This window comes from Coffea arabica, chromosome 8e, assembly GCF_036785885.1.
Source record: "Coffea arabica cultivar ET-39 chromosome 8e, Coffea Arabica ET-39 HiFi, whole genome shotgun sequence".
Lineage (NCBI taxonomy): Eukaryota > Viridiplantae > Streptophyta > Magnoliopsida > Gentianales > Rubiaceae > Coffea > Coffea arabica.
Genome location: NC_092324.1, coordinates 2,091,133 through 2,115,782, shown reverse-complemented (window position 1 = coordinate 2,115,782; position 24,650 = coordinate 2,091,133). Strand labels below are relative to the sequence as shown.

General features: G+C 34.1%; 2 protein-coding genes and 1 long non-coding RNA gene across 3 annotated transcripts; all 3 read left to right on the top strand.

Moving 5' to 3' along the window:
• Nucleotides 1-1,886: 1,886 nt before the first annotated feature.
• On the top strand, nt 1,887-4,760 carry LOC140012997 (disease resistance protein RPM1-like). The gene has a single exon (XM_072061849.1). The coding sequence runs from the start codon at nt 1,887-1,889 to the stop codon at nt 4,758-4,760; it is 2,874 nt and encodes a 957-aa protein (XP_071917950.1).
• A 3,753-nt stretch (nt 4,761-8,513) lies between these two features.
• On the top strand, nt 8,514-12,055 carry LOC140012910 (uncharacterized). Its single transcript, XR_011819879.1, has 3 exons — nt 8,514-8,819; nt 11,742-11,796; nt 11,877-12,055. It is a non-coding gene; the product is annotated as an uncharacterized lncRNA (long non-coding RNA).
• A 9,574-nt stretch (nt 12,056-21,629) lies between these two features.
• On the top strand, nt 21,630-24,527 carry LOC140012996 (disease resistance protein RPM1-like). Its single transcript, XM_072061848.1, has one exon. The coding sequence runs from the start codon at nt 21,630-21,632 to the stop codon at nt 24,525-24,527; it is 2,898 nt and encodes a 965-aa protein (XP_071917949.1).
• The last annotated feature ends 123 nt before the right edge of the window (nt 24,528-24,650 follow it).

The following is a 24,650-nucleotide window of genomic DNA, read 5'->3' as shown; positions in this document are numbered from 1 at the left end:
ATAAAGTGCGTACAACGTTATTTCTGATCACCCCACCAATTACACGGTCTTCTTAATAGTAGCTTCCATGATTTTGTATTGTAGCAGGAAAGGCCGCTTCTTCTTTCAGACCAATTTATTGAAATGGATTCCTAACAAAATTTTAGGAATGGGTTCAAAAAATTAATGAAGTATTTTTTTTTATCGCTTTTTTTTTATTTCATATATATCACATTTCAAGAAGTATCACACTAATCATTCCAAATAATCTCCTATGCAAGCACACTCAATTTAAGCTAACAACCATTTGGTCTGTTGGTCACCACCAATACTTTAAGTCTTGATTGTGGATCGGATGTCAAGGATTCAAATTTTACCTTTCACCAACTATTATTAGTGGCTTGTCACTTCCAGTGACTTCCTCCAACGGTTCAGTGGCTTCCTCCGACTGTGTTTCCCGTCGATTAAGGTACAACTCAATTTAAGGTACAACTTTCCCAATCATTTGATCCATTCTTTGTATCAAGAGAGTTTAGTTAATTTGTTCGGACTATAGTCTAACAGAGGCAGCCTAAGCCAAGGGCCCAACATGTTTGCTTTCCCAACGTCTGTTTACTTATCAGCTGGACTATAGTGGTAAATTCAAAAAGTTTACTAACCTTGGAATAACGGTCCCTCGAGGCTTTTCCTTTTCTCCAAAAGCGATATTTGACACTTGAAACCAGAGAAAAGTTGCCTTTTTTTAACAATTGTGGAGGATGCATTGGGTCACCTCTTTGCTTGTAATGCAGTTTTAGTGCTGGTGCGAAGTGTAGCAAGTTGAAATAAATCAAAAAATGACAAAAAATTGAAATTAAATGAAGGTAAGAGAATCATTTCTTTTCAATCACAATACAAAAGGACGCCAAACATCTTGGATGTTGGAAATTTTATTTTTTATTATTTTTTTCAACATTAAGAATAGCACTATTCTATAAAGTAAAGCATCTCTACTCCAATATTTGAATTAGTCCGTGTCTAGATAATATATTGAACATAAAAAAATGTGTTTACATAGTTTTTGTGTATGTTTTAATGAGGATACAGATAAACAAATGTCATTATGTAATTAGGATTAAAGTTTACAAAAATTAGTCCTCTGAAATCATTTACAATAATTGAAAAATAAAGTTAGTTTCCAAACTATTAGGTCGTATAAAAATTTATTAGACATATTAGGTCAGTTTTTACACTTACAAGGAATTTTATTTTTCAATTCCCAATCAAAAGATATATTAGATTATCAAATAATAGTTGATACGCAAGTAACGAGACTATAAAATTCGAGTGGCACTCAATGGATTCCCTTCATTAATTGATTGTTTTGAGACACCACACTTTAGAGCAATGTGTTTGGCACGAATATCACCAAAATAAATAATTGCATAGTGGAGGGAAGGAAAATGCCAGCAGAGATTAGTCCGCAGAAGGGGCAAAACATTTTGCAGTAGTTTTTATTTCTTCGTTAGAAGGAATCAATAATGTCCAGTCCAACCGCGTTTTAACTTTATTCCTTCCCCTCGCGAAAGATGCTCCTTTATCTTTATCCCACCAAAGGACCCACAGTTGAAAGAAGGTCCCGAAGGCATGTGCAAACACAGTCTTCTTAATGGCTTCCATGATTTTATATTGTGGCAGGTAAGGCAGCTTCGTCTTTCACAATCATGTTTCTTGCTTTAGTTTCTTCTAATTGGCTAATTCTTTCTGTTTCTTTTTGATAAATACTGCACCATATAGCATCGAAGTTCATCAGCTTATGAATCTATAGCCTCCTCTTCCTTCTTCCTTTCAAGATACTACAAGTGGACTGTCCTATAAACCAGAAGCCGCCTTCCCCGACATTCTTAAGTTAGAAAGAAAGACTGAAAATGGCAGAAACAGTTCTCTCCTTTGCGCTGGATCAACTCTCAACTTTTCTGCGCGAGGAGGGACGACTATTGGGAGGGCTTCGGCAAGAGGTCCAATTCATCATGGATGAGTTGGAGCAAATGAGAGCTTTCCTCCGAGAGGCAGAAGCAAAAGAAGAAGATGCTCAACCCACGCTCCAACAATGGATCAAGCAAGTGCGAGATGCTGCTTATGACACTGAGGACATTCTTGATGACTTCGTAGCTCGCTTTGCTCGGCATCGCGCAACAGGATTCTACGGCTCTGTTCGGAGAATTTTCAGCTCCATCAAGAATTTGAGAGCTCGTCATCGAGTTGCTAGCGAAATACAAAGCATCAAGTCCAGAATCAAAAGTATTTCTGAAGCTCATCAAAGATACCAATCCGAATATGGTATCTCTGCCCAAGCGTCCAACTCACTTTCGGCTGTGAACAACTCAACCTGGCGCTATAGCAGAGATGACGCACTGCTTGTGGAAGAAGCTAAATTGGTTGGCATTGACCAGCCCAAGAAACGTCTTATTTCTGAGCTGCTCGAAGGGGATGATCACCAACTGAAAGTTGTTTCAGTGGTTGGTATGGGAGGACTTGGCAAAACTACCCTAGTGAAAAGAGTCCACGAGGATCCTGAAGTCAGAAGGCATTTCCCAGTTCGTGCTTGGGTAACTGTCTCTCAAACATGTGACTTTCAGTACCTCCTGAAAGACTTGATTCGGCAGTTACACGAGGAAGGGAAGAAACCAGTCCCACAATCGATCGAGTCTTTGAATATCACCGAGCTGAAAGAATTTGTCAAAGATTTTCTTCAACAAGCTGGAAGGTATGCAATTGTTTTTGATGATGTATGGGACATGGAATTTTGGAATACCATCAAATTTGCACTGCCTGAGAGTAGTCGTGGCAACCGTGTCATGCTAACAACTCGAAAAGCTGATGTAGCCTCTGCCTCTTGTACAGAATCTCTAGGCTATATCCACAGAATGGAGCCACTGTCCTCTGAAGATTCGTGGACCCTTTTTTGTAACAAGATCTTTAAGGGAAATAGTTGCCCTGGCCATTTGATGGATGTTGCAAAAGGTATATTGGGTAAATGTGAGGGCTTGCCCCTTGCAATTCTTGCAATCACTGGGCTTTTGGCTTTGAAAGGTGTAAACAGAACAGAGGAATGGGAGATGGTACGACGTAGTCTTGGGGGTGAATTAGAAGGCACTGGTAAGTTAGATAGAGTTAAAAAGATACTCTCTCTTAGTTATAATGATTTGCCTTGGCATCTAAAGACATGTCTGTTGTACACAAGTATCTACCCAGAGGATTATGCAATAGAATGCTATGACCTAATTAATTTGTGGATTGCTGAAAGGTTTGTAGAATGGAGAGAAGGAATGAGTATTGAAGATGTAGCTTGGGGTTGTCTTAGTGAACTCGTTAATAGAAGGCTAATTCAAGTGACTGACGTGTTTTATGAAGGATTACCCAACACTTGTCGAATCCATGACCTGTTGAGAGAAGTTATTCTTCTCAAGTCAAGAGAACAAAACATGGTCACAGTTATTACTGAACAACTAACGAGGTGGCCGTCCGAGAAGGTACGCCGTCTGGTAGTCCATGGTAGTAGCAGTAACAACACCCAGCATCACCAACAAAGACCAAATTATTGCTTTGACCACCTTCGATCGTTCGTTACTGTTGGATCCACGAACCTACTACTACACAAAATGTTGTTATCTGAAGTTTCGAGGAGTAGTAAGCTGTTAAAGGTTTTGGATTTGACTGGCCAAGAGGCACAGAAGAAAATACCAAATGAGATTTTCAAGATGTTTCGTCTCAAGCATTTGGACCTATATGGTACAGGAGTGGAAAGAGTCCCAAAAGCCATTGGAAAGCTTCAACATTTGGAGTATCTGAATTTGGGAGAGACTGGAGTTAGGGAATTACCCACGGAAATTCTAAAGCTGCAAAAACTTCGGGTTCTCAGAGTATATCAACAAGTTGATTCTTCCGATGCTGATTATGGATATCATGGATTTAAAGCTCCCTCGAATATGGTAAGGCTTCTTGCCCTAGAAATATTAGACTGCATAGATGCAAGTAGTGGATCCACAATAGTTAAGGAGATAGGAAAGCTGACCCAATTAAGAGAGCTATATATTACAAAGTTGAGAAGAGAAGATGGAAAGGAGCTCTGCTCCTCCCTTGCTAACCTCACCAGTCTTCGGGAATTAAGCGTTACTTCAATTGGAAAAGGTGATGATCATGAGATAATTGATCTAAATCATCATCATCCTTCTCTTTCTTCTTCTTCTTCTTCGTTTCTTCAATCTCTTCGTATGCTGATTTTGCGTGGCCGCTTAGAAAAGATGCCAAAATGGATAGTTCATCTTCATGGCTTGGTAAGAATAGATTTGGATTGGAGCGGGTTAAGGAGTGAGGAGGATCCGTTTGAATCCCTCCAACATTTGCCCAATTTGGTTAGTATTAATTTCTGTGGATCTTACCAGGGAGAAGGGTTGTGTTTCAAGGCTGGAGGGTTCCTAAAGCTGGAGTGGATGTACTTAAAGAGACTGGAAGGGTTGAGATGGATGAGAGTGGAGGAGGGTGCATTGCCTCGTTTCCATGAACTCATTCTGGAACAACTTCCATTGCTAGATGAGTTACCTTTGGGTATTCAGCACTTGAGCCATCTTCAAGGGCTGTATTTGTATGAGATGAGTTCCAAAATGATAGAAAAGGTAGAGAATCAGAAGGAAGAAAGTGAAGATTACAGAAAAATCGCACACATTCCTGAAATTGTCATTGGTTGCTATACAGATGATGGGGAATGGAGACAACACAGCCTGTGGGCTGAGAAGAAGTAGCAACGGCAGCAGCAGCAATCGTGGCTTCCCTTTCTCTGGTTTGCTTGCCCTCCCTGTTGCGGAATGTGGCGACGACATTGCATTTTTTTTTTCTGTGTCTTACCTTATTTATTGTATACTATATCGTGTTTATTGCATACTATATCGTGTTTCTTGCATGATGCTGTTAATGACTTGATGTACTGTATATTACTCTTTTATTTTATTTTTTGTTTCTTGATCTTTTCTATGATTGATTTAACAAACGATCAAGAGGTAGGCAGGTTAAAGTGTATTGATAATATCTTCCATTTCATTAAAAACTCCAAATAATAACTTTTAAATTTTGGTTTGAGATAATACATAAACCCAATTTGGTTTGTCCTACTTCTGCTTGTACAACCTGCATTAACAATGGTTTGTCTAGTAAATATAGCGAATATTGGTTGTACACCCAAGTTTATTATACGACTCTTTTTGTGTGATAGGTATCCCCCAATTTGTTCTTTCCTTTCCAAATTTGCCAATGTTTCAATTCACATTGCATATGATATGAGATCATTCATCATTGACTAGTATAATTACTTTGTGCTAATAAACCTATAATGTGTATCACTATTTCTTAAAAACATTTTTACACTGAAATTAAAATTAAAAATTAAAAATTCTTCTATTATTGGTAACTAAAATTAAGGAATGCCCACTTAGAACAATATTCACCAATCATTTTCTTCATCTCCAATTATTGTACGTGTTAAAATTATCTTCAATTATTATATTCTTATGCGTGATAATTAAAGCTAACTATATTTTATACACATATTGGTTTGGAAGAAAATCACAATTAATAAGAAGACAAAAGGTTATAAACAATTAATGAGAAAACAAAAGGTTAAATTGATGATTAAATTCATTATATTATGTCATATTGACTAAGAAAAGTTCAAAAAAAAAATTATCCATAATTATAAAAAATATAACAGAAAAGGTTAAAAACTTCTGAAATCGATAAAAATGTATCCAAATCATAATGTTTTAATGTGTATTCTGCTCAGGTTTTGTTGTATACACTGGTTTGATACAGCATAGAAAATTTTCTTTTCTTACTGTCGCAATCTAAGTAAAATATGCAGCAACTTACTTTAGATACGATAATCTTCCATTTTCAGAGTTCAATAAACTTTTAATTGTTTTGTATATAATAAACATTTTCTACAACTAGCAATTGTTTAATTTTGTTTATTATATGGTTTCTTAGTCAATATTATATCAACAACTTAGGTTAAATTTGATAATCTTCCATTTTTAGAGTTTTTATAATATAGAATGCACAACAAACTTTTAATTATTTTGTACACAATAAACATTTTATACTATTATCAATTGCTAATTTTGTTCATTATATAGTTTCTTAGTTTATATTATACCAATAATCAAAATTTTTGTGCAAAAATTTAATATATTAAAAGTTTCATACCTTGAAAGAATATATATTCACGTGCAAAGCACGCGAGGTATTACTAGTTGTTTTAACATGTCACTTGTCAATAATCAAATTACCTGTTCCCTTTTGGCAGTTTAGTTCTGTATCTCAGTTGCCCATGTCTGCTTCACATCCATCCACGGTGCAATTCGACAGGTGGAATTCCCCAGAGATGGGTGAACTTCTTAGCCTGAAGATCTTAGGTCTCGATGGTAACCTGCTTACAGGTTCTATACCAAGAGAAATTGGAAATCTAACCATGCTGGAGGAGATGTATCTTACCCTAAACAACCTGACGAGAATGATGAGCCGGCCAACTATATCTTTGCCATAAGATAAGATAGAGTAAATGGAGAATAAGCACTCTTAAGTACTTTGTGGCAAAAGAACTGAAGTTATGAAGAATAAACTGAAGTTGTTAGGAGTCACTACACTGTTTAGTACTAATCTTGATAAATTCTTCTTACGGAAGACCCTGACTCATAATTGGCTTCTAAATTGTATATTCCAATTTCGTGCATTAATTCAAGACTACAGTTTTATTTGGCAGGTACAATCCCTCAAAAGATTAGTAATCTTTATGACCTGAAGCTATTAATGAGAAAAAAAAAAAAAAAAAAAAAAGCGTGATGAGTCTTTATTGTGAGTGTAAGCAAAAACTGATCTTAATTTTTGTGATACCAATATTGCTCTTAACACTAATAAATGGATAGATTACATTGCATTTCCTTAATAATTTATAAGAGTTATACTAACAGTTACAAAGAAACATTTCTTAAATTGTGGTGATTCCTGTGAATGAAACAAAGAAAAAAAGAACAACCAATTCATTTCATTTCATATGCCAACAATTACAAGAATGAAAAACATTCCCTTGAGTTATAGTGAATTAAATTGAAAAAAAAAAGAAGAACAAATTTAATTTATAAATTATTAAAAGAATATGGTGAATCTTAGTGGTTAATAGTGTAAGCAAAAAATGATATTAGTTTATGTGATGCCAAAATTACATTCCTTTCTAATAAATGGACAAATTGCGTTGCATTTCATCATTAATAAATACTATCAAACATGCTAGAAATTTACAAAATGAAAAATTCCTACTTTTCTATTTACCAAAAGAAAGAAGAGCAAATATTATTTACAATAAACAAGTTTAGATACTTCAAACATGAAACAAAACATAATAATTTGGAACTATGAATCTCTCAAAAAACTACCTTGAGTTTTTGGATAAAGTAAATTAAGCTTTAAGAGCACCTTTTTAATATGCTTATATAAGTTTTGAGCAAAAAAAAAATAGAAAATGGAGTACCAAGGTAGGCAAAGAGTTTTATGTTGGGAATTTATTTATTTAAATTGCAATGAAGATTAAATTTAATGAACTTCATCAATCATATTCTTGTAACAACTAATAGTATTAAACTACAATTAATGAATATTATATTCATTAATACCAATCATAATAATAATTGCAAAGCTGAGACATCCCTTTGAGTTATGGTTAATTAAGCCAAAATTTTTTTTTATAAAATATCAATTTCAAGGAGTACTTCAAAAGTGAATAAAAATATATCCAAGTTCAAATTGACTATTATGTAATAAATAACTTTAATGTCTTACAATTTTTATTCGTATAAATTCGATAACCATAAAACATGGTATCAATGAGAAATACTAATAAGTTTCACCAAATCAAAACATTTCTCTTCAAAGTTAAGCTATTTAACTTCGAACAATGGAATTTCAATATATTTAGATACTATTATAATAACAATAGCACTGTAGATCATTTGATCATCCCCCGTTGGCAAATAATAATAATAATTAGAAAATCTCACTAAAACTAATAAACATTTCATAGAATGACTTAAAGGGGAGCAACAAATTATTCAAAAAATTAAAAATTTAAACTCAAATGTCATAAAAAAGAACATTTAGGTCATCTCAATTTAACCAAAGACAAAAATATTAATACTGGACAATGCTACAGTGCCTATAGTTATAGTAACGATATTAGAGAAACCTACTATTACAGGTTTCTATTACCTTTAGTGACAGATCCAATTTTTTAGCGACTTTTGAAATATTATATTAAAATAATTAATATTAAATTTAGTAAGTTTTTAATTAAAACAAGTAAATTTATGCCTGAAAGATAAGTTTTTGTCAGAAATAGAAATTTACACTTTGAGTAATTTAATTTACTTATTATTTGACGAAAATTACTTATTTTTGAATTAAACTTACCAATACTACAAGTAAAAAATGTTCATATTTAAGTAAAAAAATTACCAGTTTCTAAAAACGGTTTTGGGTTCCTGAAACACTTTCGGATATCATCTTGTCAAAGTCATCTCCCTTCTTATTACTTAGTTCTCAGTTCCAACATACGATTGAAGGCAAAGATTTCCACTTTGGTCCACACTTTCTCTTGGTTACAAGCGAATAAATTTTCCCACTTCAAATTTTCATCTTCAGTTCCCACTTTCCCTCTATCCTTTCTCATCGATAGATTGTTTTTGGGTGCTGCCAAATGCAGACACAACAAAAGGGCTTTTCGACGGTGGTAGCCAATCAAAGATAGCAGTGACGAGGTTAGCCCATCATGTCCTCTTGAAATCGTTTGATTATATTGCTGTAATTTATTTATATTTCATTTGTTTTGTTTGTCAAGATTTTCTTGCGAAATCAAGGCTGAGAATTTGAAGATTTTATTGCAATTTTGGGGCTGAAAATGTCCACTGAAACATCTAGCCTTGATTTGGTTGTAGTTTGGATTGTCTACTGGTAAAAACATGCTTAATAGCCATATGAAGCATCTAGGACTTGACTAGGCGTTTAAGTTAAATGTGATTAATTTGTGAATGCATATAAGATGTTTGGTGAAATGTCAAAGAGAAATCTGTGTGTTATGATTGCTACTCTGTGCTCTTCAGCAGCCAGAGATGAGACCAGCTCTTAAAGAAATCACCCTCGTCAGTCGACAACAGCGCTCAAGATCACCCTTGGGATTGGCTGAAAATAGACCTACTTCTGTTGGAAACTAAATAATCATATTAGAGACAGTGATTTCATCTTCCTTGTACCTGCTTTCTTCCTCTTCTTCTTCTTCTGTTTTCCCCCCCTTTTGTCTTATGGGTTTTTGTAGCTTTTCTTTTTTTTTTTGTTGTTGGGTTTAATCAGATGTACATATTTAGATGAGAAGCACTAATACTCTCTTTCCAGTCTTGTTTGTGGTGATGGGATGAGTGCAGCTTCATCAGTTTCTTATAATATAACTTGAAATTTTGCAGAGAGGGAAAAGATATTAATATACCTCCTTCAATTTTGCATAAAGGGATGTTTTCCTATCTTCCTTTTTTGCTTGATTCTGAATTTTTTGCCTTTTTAATTTCTGGTGTTCCAATATATATATATATATTTTTTTTTTTTTAAGCTTTAAGTTCTTGAATCTAAGGTTGTGAATTTGCTGCGTCCTGATTCTTCCTCCAACCGACAAAACAGAGGTCCTTGCTGTTTTCTTTGATTTTAATTTTTTTGTCCTTTATTGTTGTGGCTGTTTTGCAAAACGTGGAAGTTAAGGCCCCCTCAAGGATGGGTTTGGCCGGTGCAATTCAATACTAAGAAATGAAAATCAGTAGAAATGACTTGCAGACAATGACTACCTATTTCCTGGAAAACGGTTTTGTCCTTTTTCTCTAGATATTTTTGATCTTTCATTTTGTATTCCCACTTGAAAAATGGAACACATTAATTGTTAGTTATCATATTGTCTCTGGTTGGCTGCCCCTTAAATTTTAAAAATTAGAAGTCATAAATCAGACTTTGATTTTTCTTTTCTATTAATTTTCGGTATGTATAAAAATTACCGCAATTATTTTCTATTAAAATATGCCTAAGTATCCGTTGACAGCTTTGATGAATGAATTCTGTACTTATTTTCTATTAAAATATGCATAAGTATCCGTTTGTATATCCTCTTTCCTTTCCTCTTGCTCTCAATCCAGTGATCGGTAATGGGGTAGGTTGGTACTGATTGAAATAATTTTCTCGCAAAAAGTCTTCAACCAGAATTTTAAAAGGAAACCTAAGGTTTTGATGTTGCATTGGTCTTTCTTTTGTGTTTTATACGCTCGAGTTGTTGAGGCCTCCCTCTTTCTATCTCAGTCAAGCCAGATTCTTTGCTCCTGCGTTGTATGTTCTTGTTTCAGAAAGAGGGTTTATCAGGTTGGGTAGTTTAGTTCATGTTCTTGATGCTAGAGGGATGGAATTGTTTTTCTTATCAAAATGGCATGTTGTAGTTCCCTTTTCGTTCATTGTTGTGCGATAGATTTAGGTGATGAATAGCCGAGAGCTACGGAAAGCTTGTAAATGTGATTTTGCAGAGAAAGGTCCTGCTGCATTTTTTTTCTTTTGCTGATTAGTTCCCTTTGTCCCTGACAGTCAGCTCAGATTTTTGCTTTAATCCTGCAACAAAATGTAGCTTTTGATTTAGTTGATAATTGAGAGTTAAGATCCTGGTAGTTGGTGAACATGTCTGCATGCTGAAATGGAAAGAAAGTTGCGGTATGGAAACTTGCAGAACCTTGCGGATAAGAAATTGCAGAAGCATAAGAAAGCTTCGTAACATGCATGCAACAAATTTCAGAAATTGCATGTTTAACCCTCGAATTTTGGCTTAATGTTACTAAGGCCCATAACAATTAGGAAAATACAATCAATTTTGTCCCTTCAAAATCTGAATTGTTGTTGGCATGCTTTAATATGTTTTTTGGACAGATTTTTCGTGAATTTTAGGATGAAATAGGGAAGGTTTAATAATTTTGAAGAATTTATAGTTTTGATTTTCATTTGATTAATATTTTAGCTAATTTTGTCATTTAATCATAATAAATCAGTTTCCATTCATCATTTTGTGAAGTTTAGCATTTGATCTTGACAATGCTACAGTGCCTATAGTTATGGTAACGATATTAGGGAAACCTGCTATTATAGGTTTCCATTACCTTTAGTGATAGATCAAATTTTTCAGCGGCCTCTTTTGAAATATTATATTAAAATAATTAATATTAACTTTAGTAAGTTTTTAATTAAAACTAGTAAGTATATGCCTGAAAGATAAGTTTTAGTCAGAAATACAAATTTACACTGTGAGTAATTTAATTTACTTATTGTTTGACAAAATTTACTTATGTTTAAATCAAACTTACTAATACTAAAAGTAAAAAATGTACATATCTAAGTAAAAAAAAATTACCGGTTCCTGAAAACGGTTTTGGGTTCCTGAAACACTTTCGGGTATCACCTATCTCTTTAGAGTCATCTGCCTTCTTCTTATTTAGTTCTCAGTTCCAACGATTCGATCGAATTCCCAGGCCAAGGTTTCCACTTTGGTCCACACTTTCTCTTGGTTACAATTGAATAAATTTTCTCACTTCAAAATTTTCATCTTTAGTTCACACTTTCCCTCTATCCTTTCTCATCGATCGGTTGGTTTTGGGTGCTGCCAAATGCAGACACAACAAAAGGGTTTTGCGACGGTGGTAGCCAATCAAAGAGAGCCGTGCCGAGGTTAGTCCATCATGTCCACTTGAAATCGTTTGACTATATTGCTGTAATTTATTTATATTTCATTTGTTTTGTTTGTCAAGATTTTCTTGCGAACTCAAGGCTGAGAATTTGAAGATTTAATTTCACCTGTGAGGATGAAGTGATGATCGAGATTAGCTGATAGGTGTTTGGTCTAGTTCTTGGTTCACTCATCTTTTCTTGATTTTGTAACAAGTTTAATGGTTACATGGATGGAATACAAGGCATCTCCTGCTATGCATTGGTGGTGTGGTGTTGTTGACTTGTTATTTTCATAGCTAATTTTCGATCGGGTCATGATATTAACCAGAAATTGTAACCAACTCTCCAATTTAAAATAGATAGACGACAAAAGACCAGTGAGATCCTTATTGCGGGGGTATCCTCTCCAAACCCTGCTTTGGGGTATGTTTATCCGCGTTCCAGGAAGGATCCTCACCGACTCCGCTTCTTCTGTTATCGAATGGATAATTTGGAAACTTTCAAAACTAAAATCCTACAAGAGAGAGGATTATCGCCTAATCCCAGAACAAACCAGACGATTTCTGGTTTCCTGATCCCATCGTTCTTTAGAAATAGCTCTTTTAGCTCTGTATAAACGAAATCAAGACCTCGTCCACCCCTACAAATTTAACAGAAGTAATCCAACATATTAACATTAACAGCATCAAATGATTAACAGCATCAAAAAATTTAAGAAAACTATATTTTAGTAATTGTTGTCATTGACACTTAATTGAAGTTCATTAAGAATAAGTGAAATATGTAAATATCAATACTCTATTCAAATGTAAATATTCAACCTAAGTAACAAAATAAATGATAGCTAAAGAAACGAAATATGCGTTCAATTGATCGTGTTCAAACTACACATTCTGTTAATAGTTAGTATATATGAAATTGTATTTTTCATTTGTAGAAAATTAATATGCATTTTATATCTACTAACGAATATATTACCTATGTTTTGAACAAATCAAACGAAAACTTATGGTGTGATATGTATATAGTTGCTCACATTTATACGTATGCCATCATCCTTTCTTTATGCTGCAAATTTCTTTTGATTATGTTTAGGGGTCGCAATTATAAAATGTCGACCTGAAAAAATGATATGAACCTAGCACGAAATTAATTGATTCGGATTGAGGTTTCGCGGGTTTGGGTCAGAATCGAGTCGCATGCGACGAACCCGAAATGAAAATGGGTCGAATTCGGGTCAAACACCCATAACATCTGAATGTCTGAATGAATTCAGTTTCAGCACTTTTTTATGTTATCAAACAGGCACTTAGTCTTGTGTGAATTACAAATTACAGTGGTAAATTAATAAATTAAAATTAAGTTTTGGGTCATTCAGGTCGTCCCGCCGACCTGACAACCTGGAATTTTCAGATTCGGGTCGGATATCCTGGCCCGTTTCGGGTTGGGGGGTCAAGTTCGGGTCAGCCAGTTATCTATTATACCTGGGTCTCAACTCGACCCGTCACTCCGATTTGGACCCGATTGCCACCCCTAATTATATTGTCAAAAAAATAACATATTTTACAAATTATTCCAATTTATTTACAAAATGTTACTAATTTCATTAGAAATTATGAAATGTAATCATGGTTTATTAATTTTTTACTAAATATAAATACAACTTATATCAGGTAAAAATATTTGACTTTGTTTTACTTTGATCACAAAAACTTGTGGTAGAAATAACGAAATAGTGACAAGGGTGCAAATTTCAAATCAACAACCAACGTACACTTAATTACGCTAATTTTTTAGTTGATCAAACTAATATATGCCATAAAGTAACTAGATTTTAGCATTTATAAATTGGCCATTTTAGCAGTTTATATACCATTCACCTATAAAAAATATGATTATTATAAAATGACATTTTATAATAATTTACATACTATTTCCAATTAAAAGTAAGTTTGATAAAAAAAATATATATGCATATAAATCCATATTGTAAATGATACAAAATATATTTGAATCTCACGAAACTTAATCTATGGGTAAATTTACTATAGTTTTCAAAGATTATGCCACATTAGTACAAATTTAACTTTTATGCTTGTGACCTAGAAAATAAATTTATTAGAACACATAACCTTTGTAAATGATACATACATTTATTAAAATGCTTAAAACACATAACATTGATGAATGATACATACAACCATATATTATACATTTACGTTACCAACAATTACTAACTATAATATTAAGTTTCAATCCTTAACAAAAAAATCTTAGCATTATTTTAAATAAACTTTCTAATACTTGTTTCATATAAGTTTTTTTAAGTAAAATATTAAATTTATGCCACAAACTAGTAAGTCTTGATAATTAACCAAATTTACTATTCTATCAACAGGATTTACTATTAATCCGTGAAAACTTACTATTACTTGAACTAAACTTACTCTCCAAAAAGAAAGTTTCGAATAAAGGCAGTAATTTATTTTTTTTTTAAAAAGTAACTTTCAATTTTATTTCATTTTACTTTTTAAGACATAAATAGGATAACAAATTTCGTTACCATTTTCGATTTATTTTTTATTTGCTTTTAGCGACCATTTGATTATTTGATCGGTCTATCCACCTAAATAGGATAACACTTAAAAATAAGACAGTAAGTTTTCTATCTAAAATAATAAGTTAACAGTAAAAAATTAGTAACTTTTATACTTCAAAAGGTAAGTTGGAATAAATATTAAACTTACTTTTTAAATAGATAAATTACTACTTTATTTCCCAAACTTACTTTTTAGAGAGTAAGCTTAATTCAAGTAATAGTAAGTTTTTATACATAAATATTAACTCTTGATAAAGTAATAGTAAGATGATAAAGTTTTAATAAATTTACATCTGAGACACAAGAAATAATAAGAGTTAAGGCCTAAACAAAATGAGAAATAATATAATAATAAAAATGACAAAATTAGTATAACAATTAATATAAGAAAATCAGTATGATCTTGATTTTTTTCCTTGGGAGATTGTTCATAAGAATAGGATCCAATAATTATAAATGAAAATCACATGCATGTATAATTTATTGTATAATTTAAATTATATTTAGTTCACCTATAAAATGGTTCTAAAATAATTAGTACACTATGATAAATGTTATTTTAACAACAAAATTTTTTTTTTACTAAAAGTCGGAAATATCCATGACATATGTATGAGGGATATTTTACCATTTTTGTATCTCACATCCAATCATTAAAGTTAATTTGAGAAAAACTATTTTTGACAAAATGAATTATTTTGAATTTAACCAACAAGTTGAGATTTTTTAAACAATAAAAGTGAAATATTTTGGGAACTTAGTTGTTTATTTTCCCGTAATAAAAAATTTAAAATATGACAAATTATTCTTACATATTTTATAAGGTCATATGCAAAAAAAAAAGTTTTCATAGTATATTTAAAATGCTTCGAACATATAACATTTATAAATGATACGTACAATTGTAAGTTTCTTTAAGTAAAATAGTAAATTTATGCCACAAACTATTAAGTTTTGATGATTAACCAAATTTACTAATCTATCAACAATATTTACTATTAATCTATAAAAACTTACTATTACTTGAACTAAACTTACCCTCCAAAAACTAAGTTTCAGATATAGAGTAATATTTTACTTCATAAAAAACAAAGTTAGTTCCATATTTATTCAAGTTTACTTTTTGAGACATAAAAGTTACTAATATATCGAGTTAACTTACTATTCTTTATGGAAAACTTACTAACCACCATTTTACGTACTATTTCATTTAGATGACCAGTACAACAGGTCATCAAATGGTCGCTAAAAGTATTTTTACCTGTTATATCAGGTAAAAATAGTTTCGTTACCATAACTATCGTTACTTCAGACTTTTCCTATTAATACTATTACAAAATAAAAGTGCTCTTGGAACAAAGAATAATTTATTGCTTGTGTATTTGTATTGGTCAGAGCAAACTAAGTTCAGAAAAAATATAAAATAATATAAATATTAAGTATCACATTTTTTGTCTCAATTACATTTATTCCTAATACTAGTAAATCCTGTTGATACTAGCAGTGAAGTGGAACTGGTATTCATTTTCCAGCATAATTAATTGAAAAGTTAAAAGATGATATTTATGCAGGCAACCAAGATCCGATCTTGACGATAAGATTTAGCAACATATGGGTAATCAAGAACGATTGGTTGGCTTTTTGTTTGATTAACATAAGGGTTAGCAAATGTTTAAGTTCTACTGTGTTAAAAACCAGAATATGAAGAACGGATCTCTAATCAACTTCCTTCTTTGAAATTAAGAAAGCTAGTTTTTAATAGATAAGATTTGAACTCTTATATTCCTTAGCAAATTCCTCTCTATTTGAGTACGACATCATTTGATCAAAAGAAAAACAGAATAATAAGATTAATAAAGTACAACCCCATTTTAGTCGGAAAAGCAATGCAATTATCTATATATCTACCACTCATTTTAAAAAGAGGTGGGTGGGCAGTGGGTTAAAGCCTAAAGGGTGCGTTGGTAGGTGAAAAACACCACTCTTTTGACATTTGAGGGTAATTTATGGATTTCTCAATTACTTTCTACATTTCATTCATAATTTTGTATTTTTTTATCCAATTTGGGCTGCTTTCTTGTACCCTCGATAGAATAAGAGTCAATTGCATCAAATGCCATTAAATTATTCACTTGTACTACTTTTGGTCACTAAATTAATTCCTTAGCCGAAAATATCGCTAAACTAACAAAATTATATATGTTTTTAGTTATTCTGTCTAGCTAATTCAATGGCCAAAACAAATAGAATGGCTATCACGTGGCTTGCACGTGTGCTTTTTAGGGGCAAAGTCATCAAAATAGCTTTGGTTGAAAACTGTCTTCACAAACAGCCTTTGAACGTTACAGACAATTTCATTTACCAAACCTAAGGCCCAATGCTGTTATCAATTTCTGCCCAAATCTCAAGATCAAGATGCAAGGAACGGACTCCGACTTTGCTGCTGAATGAGACTGGTAGAGAAGAGCATTTTGCTATCGCAACTGGAATGAGCCGGCTCCAACTCACTATTGTCATCTTTGCATTATTTTGAACCCCACAATTGCATCAGCGGAGTCTTACCCAACTCCACCACTTGCAGATTCCCATCTATAAAATATGGTGTATTATTGCACTAATTGGCTTCCTCGTAAGTTCAGGGCATCTTGTGATTAATTTATTAATCTCCTTCAATTTGGGTTTTAGCTCTTTTGTCCAGAAGGACGTTTTCAAGGATGATTCTTGTAAGCTCAAGGCATCTTGTGATTAATTTACTGATCTCCTTCGTTTGGCTTTCTAGTTCTTCTGTCCAAAAGGACACTGTTGGGCAATGGTGACAAACTATACTGTTATCGATGAAAACGAGGGAAAAGAAAGAAAGAAAGAAAGAAAGAAAGAAGTTAGATGATAGATTAAATTGGTGATCACGAGCTGCTAGCACTAACTAGGTTACTTTGGTACCATATTTATAACGAGTTGTTGATAAATTTCATTCAACTCCGTACGATTACATGTGATGGTGTTTTGTAATTTGAACTTAATCAAGTTATTACTAGTTAATTGGAAAATCCTAATTTGATTTTGATTTGCAAAAGAAAACAAAATTTTTGACAGTAGCGGAAGCCAGTAAAAACCTCCTGCATATTACATTGAATAATGCTTATATGTCAAATTAAAGTAAATATATCAAATAAAAAATGGGAATTTCTAAAAAGAAACCATGAATATAATACTTGGAAGTTATTGACCGATAAAAAAGAATAATAAAACCTGGCAATTCACGAAAAATTTGCTTTCGCAAATTATACTTTTTAAACAGAAACTTAAATTTGTTATCATATACACCTCAAGCTGAGAAATTGATTTGTTAGTATGAGAGCAAGACTCTAACCATTTCATAAATGCTTTATCATCAATTAGTATAAGATTCTAGCTTATAAAATGCTCTGATCACATTCCGACCAAATCAATTATCGTTTGCTTTTGTACTACTTTCTTGCAAGTATACAAGCTATTGGATCCTAGGTTTTGCACTTTTCACAAATATTTGTGACTAATTAACGTATACCAAACCTTCTTTTGGTCATTAATCACGCAGCTGTTAGACTGCAAGTTCAATTTGAATTACCTTGTATTATATGATAGTACAGAGTGTAAAGCATTGGTGAGATAATTATTGCTCATCTAATTGTTTCCTTTTTTCAATGGTCAACATCAAGTCTTTTGTGAGATTGCGAAAATGTTCATCCTCAACTCTGTCACTATTACTGTCGACAATGTGATCATACCTTTTCATCCTTATTCCACTTTTAAAATGTTTCTTTTTGTGTTAATTTTTAGTTATTGTTTCTTTCAAATTGGTATTGATTTACCAAGGTATTATGGACCAAATGATGAAAATGAGTTGCATAATGGAATTGCATTTGATGATAAAAAAATTTAAGTCGTTAAAAGGAAAAAAAAAATGTTAGTAAATCTAATGAGCTGAAACCTATCAATGTCTAGAATAGGGGTGGCAATTCAGGTCCAAATCAGGTTGGCGGGTCGGGTCAGACCCGACCCGTCAGAAAATCTGTTAACCCGTCAACCCGTGACGGGTCAGGTATACTGACCCGAACCCGAAAATTTCAGGTTGACGGGTTGGCGGGTCGACTCGAAATGAGCCGAAACTTAATTTTAATTTATTAATTTATCACTGTAATTTCTAATAAAATTAATTTCTCACAAAACTAATTACATAATCAAGTAATAAAAATTTAAATAAATAATTCCAAACCAAATCTAAAATAAATTAAACACTGTAAAAGTGTTTTATCCCAAACAAAATATAAAATAAGTTAAAACAGTATAAAAGTAAAAAATAATAGGGCAAATTCCACTTTACCCCCCTGTGGTTTAGCATTTTTTCACATAACCCCCCTATGGTTTCAAAAGCTATACATAACCCCCTTATGGTTTGGATTAAAGTGTCAAAGTAACGGAAATAGTCACTCGTAACGGCGTCACCTAAAATGTCAAAAATACCCTTATGTAAGGTTGAAATTTATGTATTAACCAAGGGAGGTTATGTGTATATTTTGAAAATCATAAGGGGGTTATATGGTAAAGTATTAAACCATAAGGGGGTTATATGGTAAAATATAAAAATCATAGGGGGTTAATGTGTCAAGTATTTATAAGGGTAATTTCGACATTTTTAGAAGTTCCGTTACGAGTGACTATTTCCGTTACTTTGACACTTTAATCCAAACCATGAGGGGGTTATGTATAGCTTTTGAAACCATATGGGGGTTATGTAAAAAAAGGATAAACCACAGGGGGGTAAAATGTAATTTACCCAAAATAATATAATATATTATTTGTCCAAATATAATAATTTCAACTTCACACAAATTAAATAAATTCATTTAGGATTAAGTAATTAATGCCTTTGAAAAAAAAACTTAGTTTAGTTAGATAAAATTATTTTTATGTTTATTAAATTATTTTTAATTCATAAACGGGTCATATCGGTTCATATCAGGTCACCACGGGTTGACCCGAAATCGACATGTTTTCTTTTCGGGTTCATCGGGTTCAACCCGATTCTGATCCGAATTCTCGAAACCTCAACCCAAACCCATTAATTTCGTGTTAGGTTCGTGTCGTGTTTTCTGGTCGTGTCGAAAATTGCCACCCCTAGTCTAAAACACCGACTAGTTGGAAAATAATCACCCTTTAGAGGAAATTCTTGGTGGAATGAAAGAAGTAAAGCAAAGTAAGTACTTAAGTGTGCATTTTGAGTGATTTAAATATGTTTTATTATTTATTTTTGATGTATTTTATTCATTTTTATAACTAATTAACTAGGTTTTTAGTGAATTATGCATTTTGTGATTCAAAGTATAAAAATAGCATTTTTATGTGTTCAAAGTATAAAAATAGGATTCCTTTTCACTCTGGTTAGTTAGATTAGCTGGAGAAGATGCAGGAGCAGTTGCTGCAACTTTGTAACAGTTCTTAACTACATATGAAAGTAATATCTTTCGGCCCAAAAAAAAAAAAAGTAATCACCCTTTAGTGCAAGCCATGAAGGGAACCTCGACAAGTTAAATCTAAAACAGAAATAAAAAATGCATAGCCACATTTGGGTTAGTGATTAAAATTTTTTTCTTACAATGCCGTCATCATACATTTTAATGACTCTATTAAATTCCAAACATGAATGCACTCTTAAAAATAATTGGCCTTTTTACGTGATTGGACTTTGAGATCTTGGTTTTGAAGTAGAATTCTTTATGGAGTAGGAATTGACTTCCAAAAGTTTTAGGATTTATGCAGAAATATATGGTTTAGTTGAAATAAATTTCTGTTAGTCATGCAGGACTCTAACTTTTATCATGCATGAACGACACCACGTATTAATGCATGAACGACACTACGTCATTATTCTATTGCCATAATTTACACAAGTTTCTGGCCAATTATCAAAAAACAGGGACACCAGTTGCCCCTAGTAGTTACGTCAGACATTATCCGAACTGAAAATCACAATGCGCTCAAAACTGTAGCATGTTTACGATGCATATGTCAACTTGAGGATTATTAATTGTCAGGAAAAGCGTAATTAATACATTCCATGTCTTTTTTCCGACTGAACGTCAAAATATTTCCTTCATCTCTCTCAAATTGTTGCTTTTCTGAGCCAATCTTGAGTAAAATTAATGGATAAACGTATAACACTAACCAGAGAAGACAGTGATGAGAACTATTCGGGATATACACCAAACCACCACCAAAAAAAAAAAAAAAAAAAACAACGGCAGCTCGAAGCAATCAATGAAAAAACAACGGCCTTTATACTAATTGCAGTGTCTTTATAATAATGCCCAACCGCGTTTAACTTTAGGGCAAATTTCACTTTACCCCTCTGTGGTTTAGTATTTTTTTCACATAACCTCTCTATGGTTTCAAAAGCTATACATAACCCCCTTATGGTTTGGATTAAAGTGTCAAAATAACGAAAATAGTCACTCGTAACGGCGTCATCTAAAATATCAAAAATACCCTTATGTAAGGCTGAAATTTATGTATTAACCAAGGGGGGTTATGTGTATATTTTGAAAATCATAAGGGGGTTATATGGTAAAGTATTAAACCATAAGGGGGTTATATGGTAAAATATAAAAATCATAGGAGGTTAATGTGTCATGTATTTATAAGGGTAATTTCGACATTTTTAGAAGTTCCGTTACGAGGAACTATTTCCGTTACTTTGACACTTTAATCCAAACCATGAGGGGATTATGTATAGCTTTTGAAACCATAGGGGGGTTATGTAAAAAAGGGTAAACCACAGGGGGGTAAAATATAATTTACCCTTAACTTTATTCCTTCCCCTCGTAAAGAACCCACAGTTGAAAGATGCTCCTTTATCTTTATCCTTTATCTTATACTAATTGCAGTGTCTTCTTAATAGCTTCCATGATTTTGTATTTCGGCAGGTAAGGCAGCTTCGTCTCTCACAATCACGTTGCCGTCCATCTTCTTGTCTTCAGTTTCTTGCTTTAGTTTCTTCTAATCGGTTAATTCTTTCTTTTTCTGTTTGATGCGGATTTTCTTTTTGATAAATACTGCACCATATAGCGTCAAAGTTCATCAGCTTATGTTTCTATAACCTCCTCTTCCTTCTTCCTTTCAAGATACTACAAGTGGACTGTCCCATAAACGAGACCCTGCCTTCCCCGACATTCTCAAGCTAGAAAAAAGACTGAAAATGGCAGAAACAGTTCTCTCTTTTGTGCTGGATCAACTCTCAACTTTTCTGCGCGAGGAGGGACGACTATTGGGAGGGCTTCGGCAAGAGGTCCAATTCATCAGGGATGAGTTGGGGCACATGAGAGCTTTCCTGAGAGAGGCAGAAGCAAAAGAAGAAGATGCTCAACCCAGGCTCCAAGAATGGATCAAGCAAGTGCGAGAAGCTGCTTATGACACTGAAGACATTCTTGATGAATTTGTAGCTCGCTTTGCTCGGCATCTCCCAACAGGATTCTACGGCTCTGTTCGGAGAATTTTCAGCTGCATCAAGAATTTGAGAGCTCGTCATCGAGTTGCTAGCGAAATACGAAGCATCAAGTCCAGAATCAAAAGTATTTCTGAAGGTCATCAAAGATACCAATCTGAATATGGTATCTCTGCCCAACCGTCCAACTCACTTTCTGCTGTGAACAACACAACATGGCGCTATAGCAGAGATGATGCGCTGCTTGTGGAAGAAGCTAAATTAGTTGGCATTGACCAGCCCAAGAAACATCTAATTTCTCAGCTCCTAGAAGGGGATGATCACCAACTGAAAGTTGTTTCAGTGGTTGGTATGGGAGGACTTGGCAAAACTACCCTAGTGAAAAGAGTCCACGAGGATCCTGAAGTCAGAAGGCACTTCCCAGTTCGTGCTTGGGTAACTGTCTCTCAAACATGCGACTTTCAGTACCTCCTGAAAGACTTGATTCGGCAGTTACACAAGGAAGGGAAGAAACCAGTCCCACAATCGATCGAATCTTCGAATACCACCGAGCTGAAAGAAATTATCAAAGATTTTCTTCAACAAGCTGGAAGGTATGCAATTGTTTTTGATGATGTATGGGACGTGGAATTTTGGAATACCATCAAATTTGCACTGCCCGAGAGTAGCTATGGCAACCGTGTCATGCTAACAACTAGAAAAGCTGATGTTGCCTCTGCCTCTTGCATTGAATCTCGGCGTTTTGTCTACAGAATGGAACCACTATCTACTGAGGATTCGTGGACCCTGTTTTGCAACAAGATCTTTGACGGAGGTAATTGCCCTGGCCATTTGATGGATGTTGCCAAAGGTATATTGGACAAATGTGAGGGCTTGCCCCTTGCAATCCTTGCAATCAGTGGGCTTTTGGCTTCGAAAGATGTAAACAGAGTAGAGGAATGGGAGATGGTTCGACGCAGCCTTGGGGGTGAATTAGAAGGCACTGGTAAGCTGGACAGAATTAGAAAGATACTCTTTCTTAGTTATGGTGATTTGCCTTGGCATCTAAAGACATGTCTGTTGTATTTAAGCATTTATCCAGAGGATCACGAAATAAGATGCCTAAGACTCGTTAATTTGTGGATTGCTGAAAGGTTTGTAGAATGGAGAGAAGGAATGAGTATTGAAGATGTAGCCTTGGGTTATCTCAGTGAACTCGTCAATAGAAGCCTAATTCAAGTGACTGGTGTATTTTACGAAGGAACACCCGACACTTGTCGAATCCATGACCTATTGAGAGAAGTTATTCTTCTCAAGTCAAGGGAACAAAACATTGCCATAGCTGCTACTGGACAGCCAACGATGTGGCCGTTCGAGAAGGTACGCCGTTTAGTAGTCCATGGTAGTAGCAATAACAACACCCAGCACCACCAACAAAGACCAAATTATTACTTTGACCACCTTCGGTCGTTCGTTGCAGTTGGATCCACGAACCCACTACTATCCAAATCATTGTTATCTGATGTTTTAAGGAGTAGCAAGTTGTTAAAGGTTTTGGATTTGAGTGATCAAGAGACACAGGAGGAAATACCAAATGAGATTTTCAAGATGTTTTATCTCAAGCATCTAGACCTATATGGTACAAGAGTGGAGAGAGTCCCGAAAGGCATTGGAAAGCTTCAACATTTGGAGTATCTGAATTTGGGAAACACTGGAGTTAGGGAATTACCCATGGAAATCCTAAAGCTGCAAAAACTTCGATTTCTCAGAGTATATCAACCAGCTGATCCTTCAGATGATGACTACGGAGGTCATGGATTTAAAGCTCCATCGAATATGGGAGGGCTTCGTGGCCTAGAAATATTAAACCGCATAGATGCAAGCAGTGGATCTAAAATAGTTGAAGAGATAGGAAAGCTGACCCAATTAAGAGAGTTATATATTACAGAGTTCAGAAGAGAAGATGGAAAAGTGCTCTGTTCCTGCCTTGCCAACCTCGCCAGTCTTCATAGACTAAGCATTGAATCAATTGGAAATGGTGATGATCATGAGATAATCGATCTAAATCATCATCATCCTTCTCTTTCCTTTTCTTCTTCTTGTTCGTTTCTTCAATCTCTTCGTATGCTGATTTTACGTGGCCGCTTAGAAAAGATGCCACAATGGGTAGCTCGTCTTCACGGCTTGGTAAGAATAGATTTGAATTGGAGCAGGTTAAGTGGCGAGGAGGATCCGCTTGAATCCCTCCAACATTTGCCCAATTTGGGAGAAATTAACTTCTGTGGATCTTACCAGGGAGAAGGGTTGTGCTTCAAGGCTGGAGAGTTCCTAAAGCTGAAACGGTTGCACTTAAAGAGAATGGAAGGGTTGAGATGGATGAGAGTGGCAGAGGGTGCATTGCCTCGCCTTCAAAAACTATTCCTGCAACAACTTCCATTACTAGAGGAGTTGCCTATGGGTATTCAGCATTTGATCCAGCTTCAACGGCTGAATTTGTATGAGATGAGTCCTCAATTGAGAGAGAAGCTATTAGAGAATCAGATGGAAGAAAGTGAAGATTACACAAGAATCGCACACATTCCTGAAATTCTCATTGGTTACTATACAGATGATAGGAAATGGAGACGCCTCAGCCTGTGGGAGGAGAAGAAGAAAACATATAATCTTTCCTAGCAAGCAGCAGTAGCAGCAGCAACAGCAACCGTGGCTTCCCTTTCTCTGGTTTGCTTGCCCTCCCTGTTGTGGAATGTGGACGACATTCCCTCTTCTTTTTTTTTGGGTGTCTTATCTTATTTA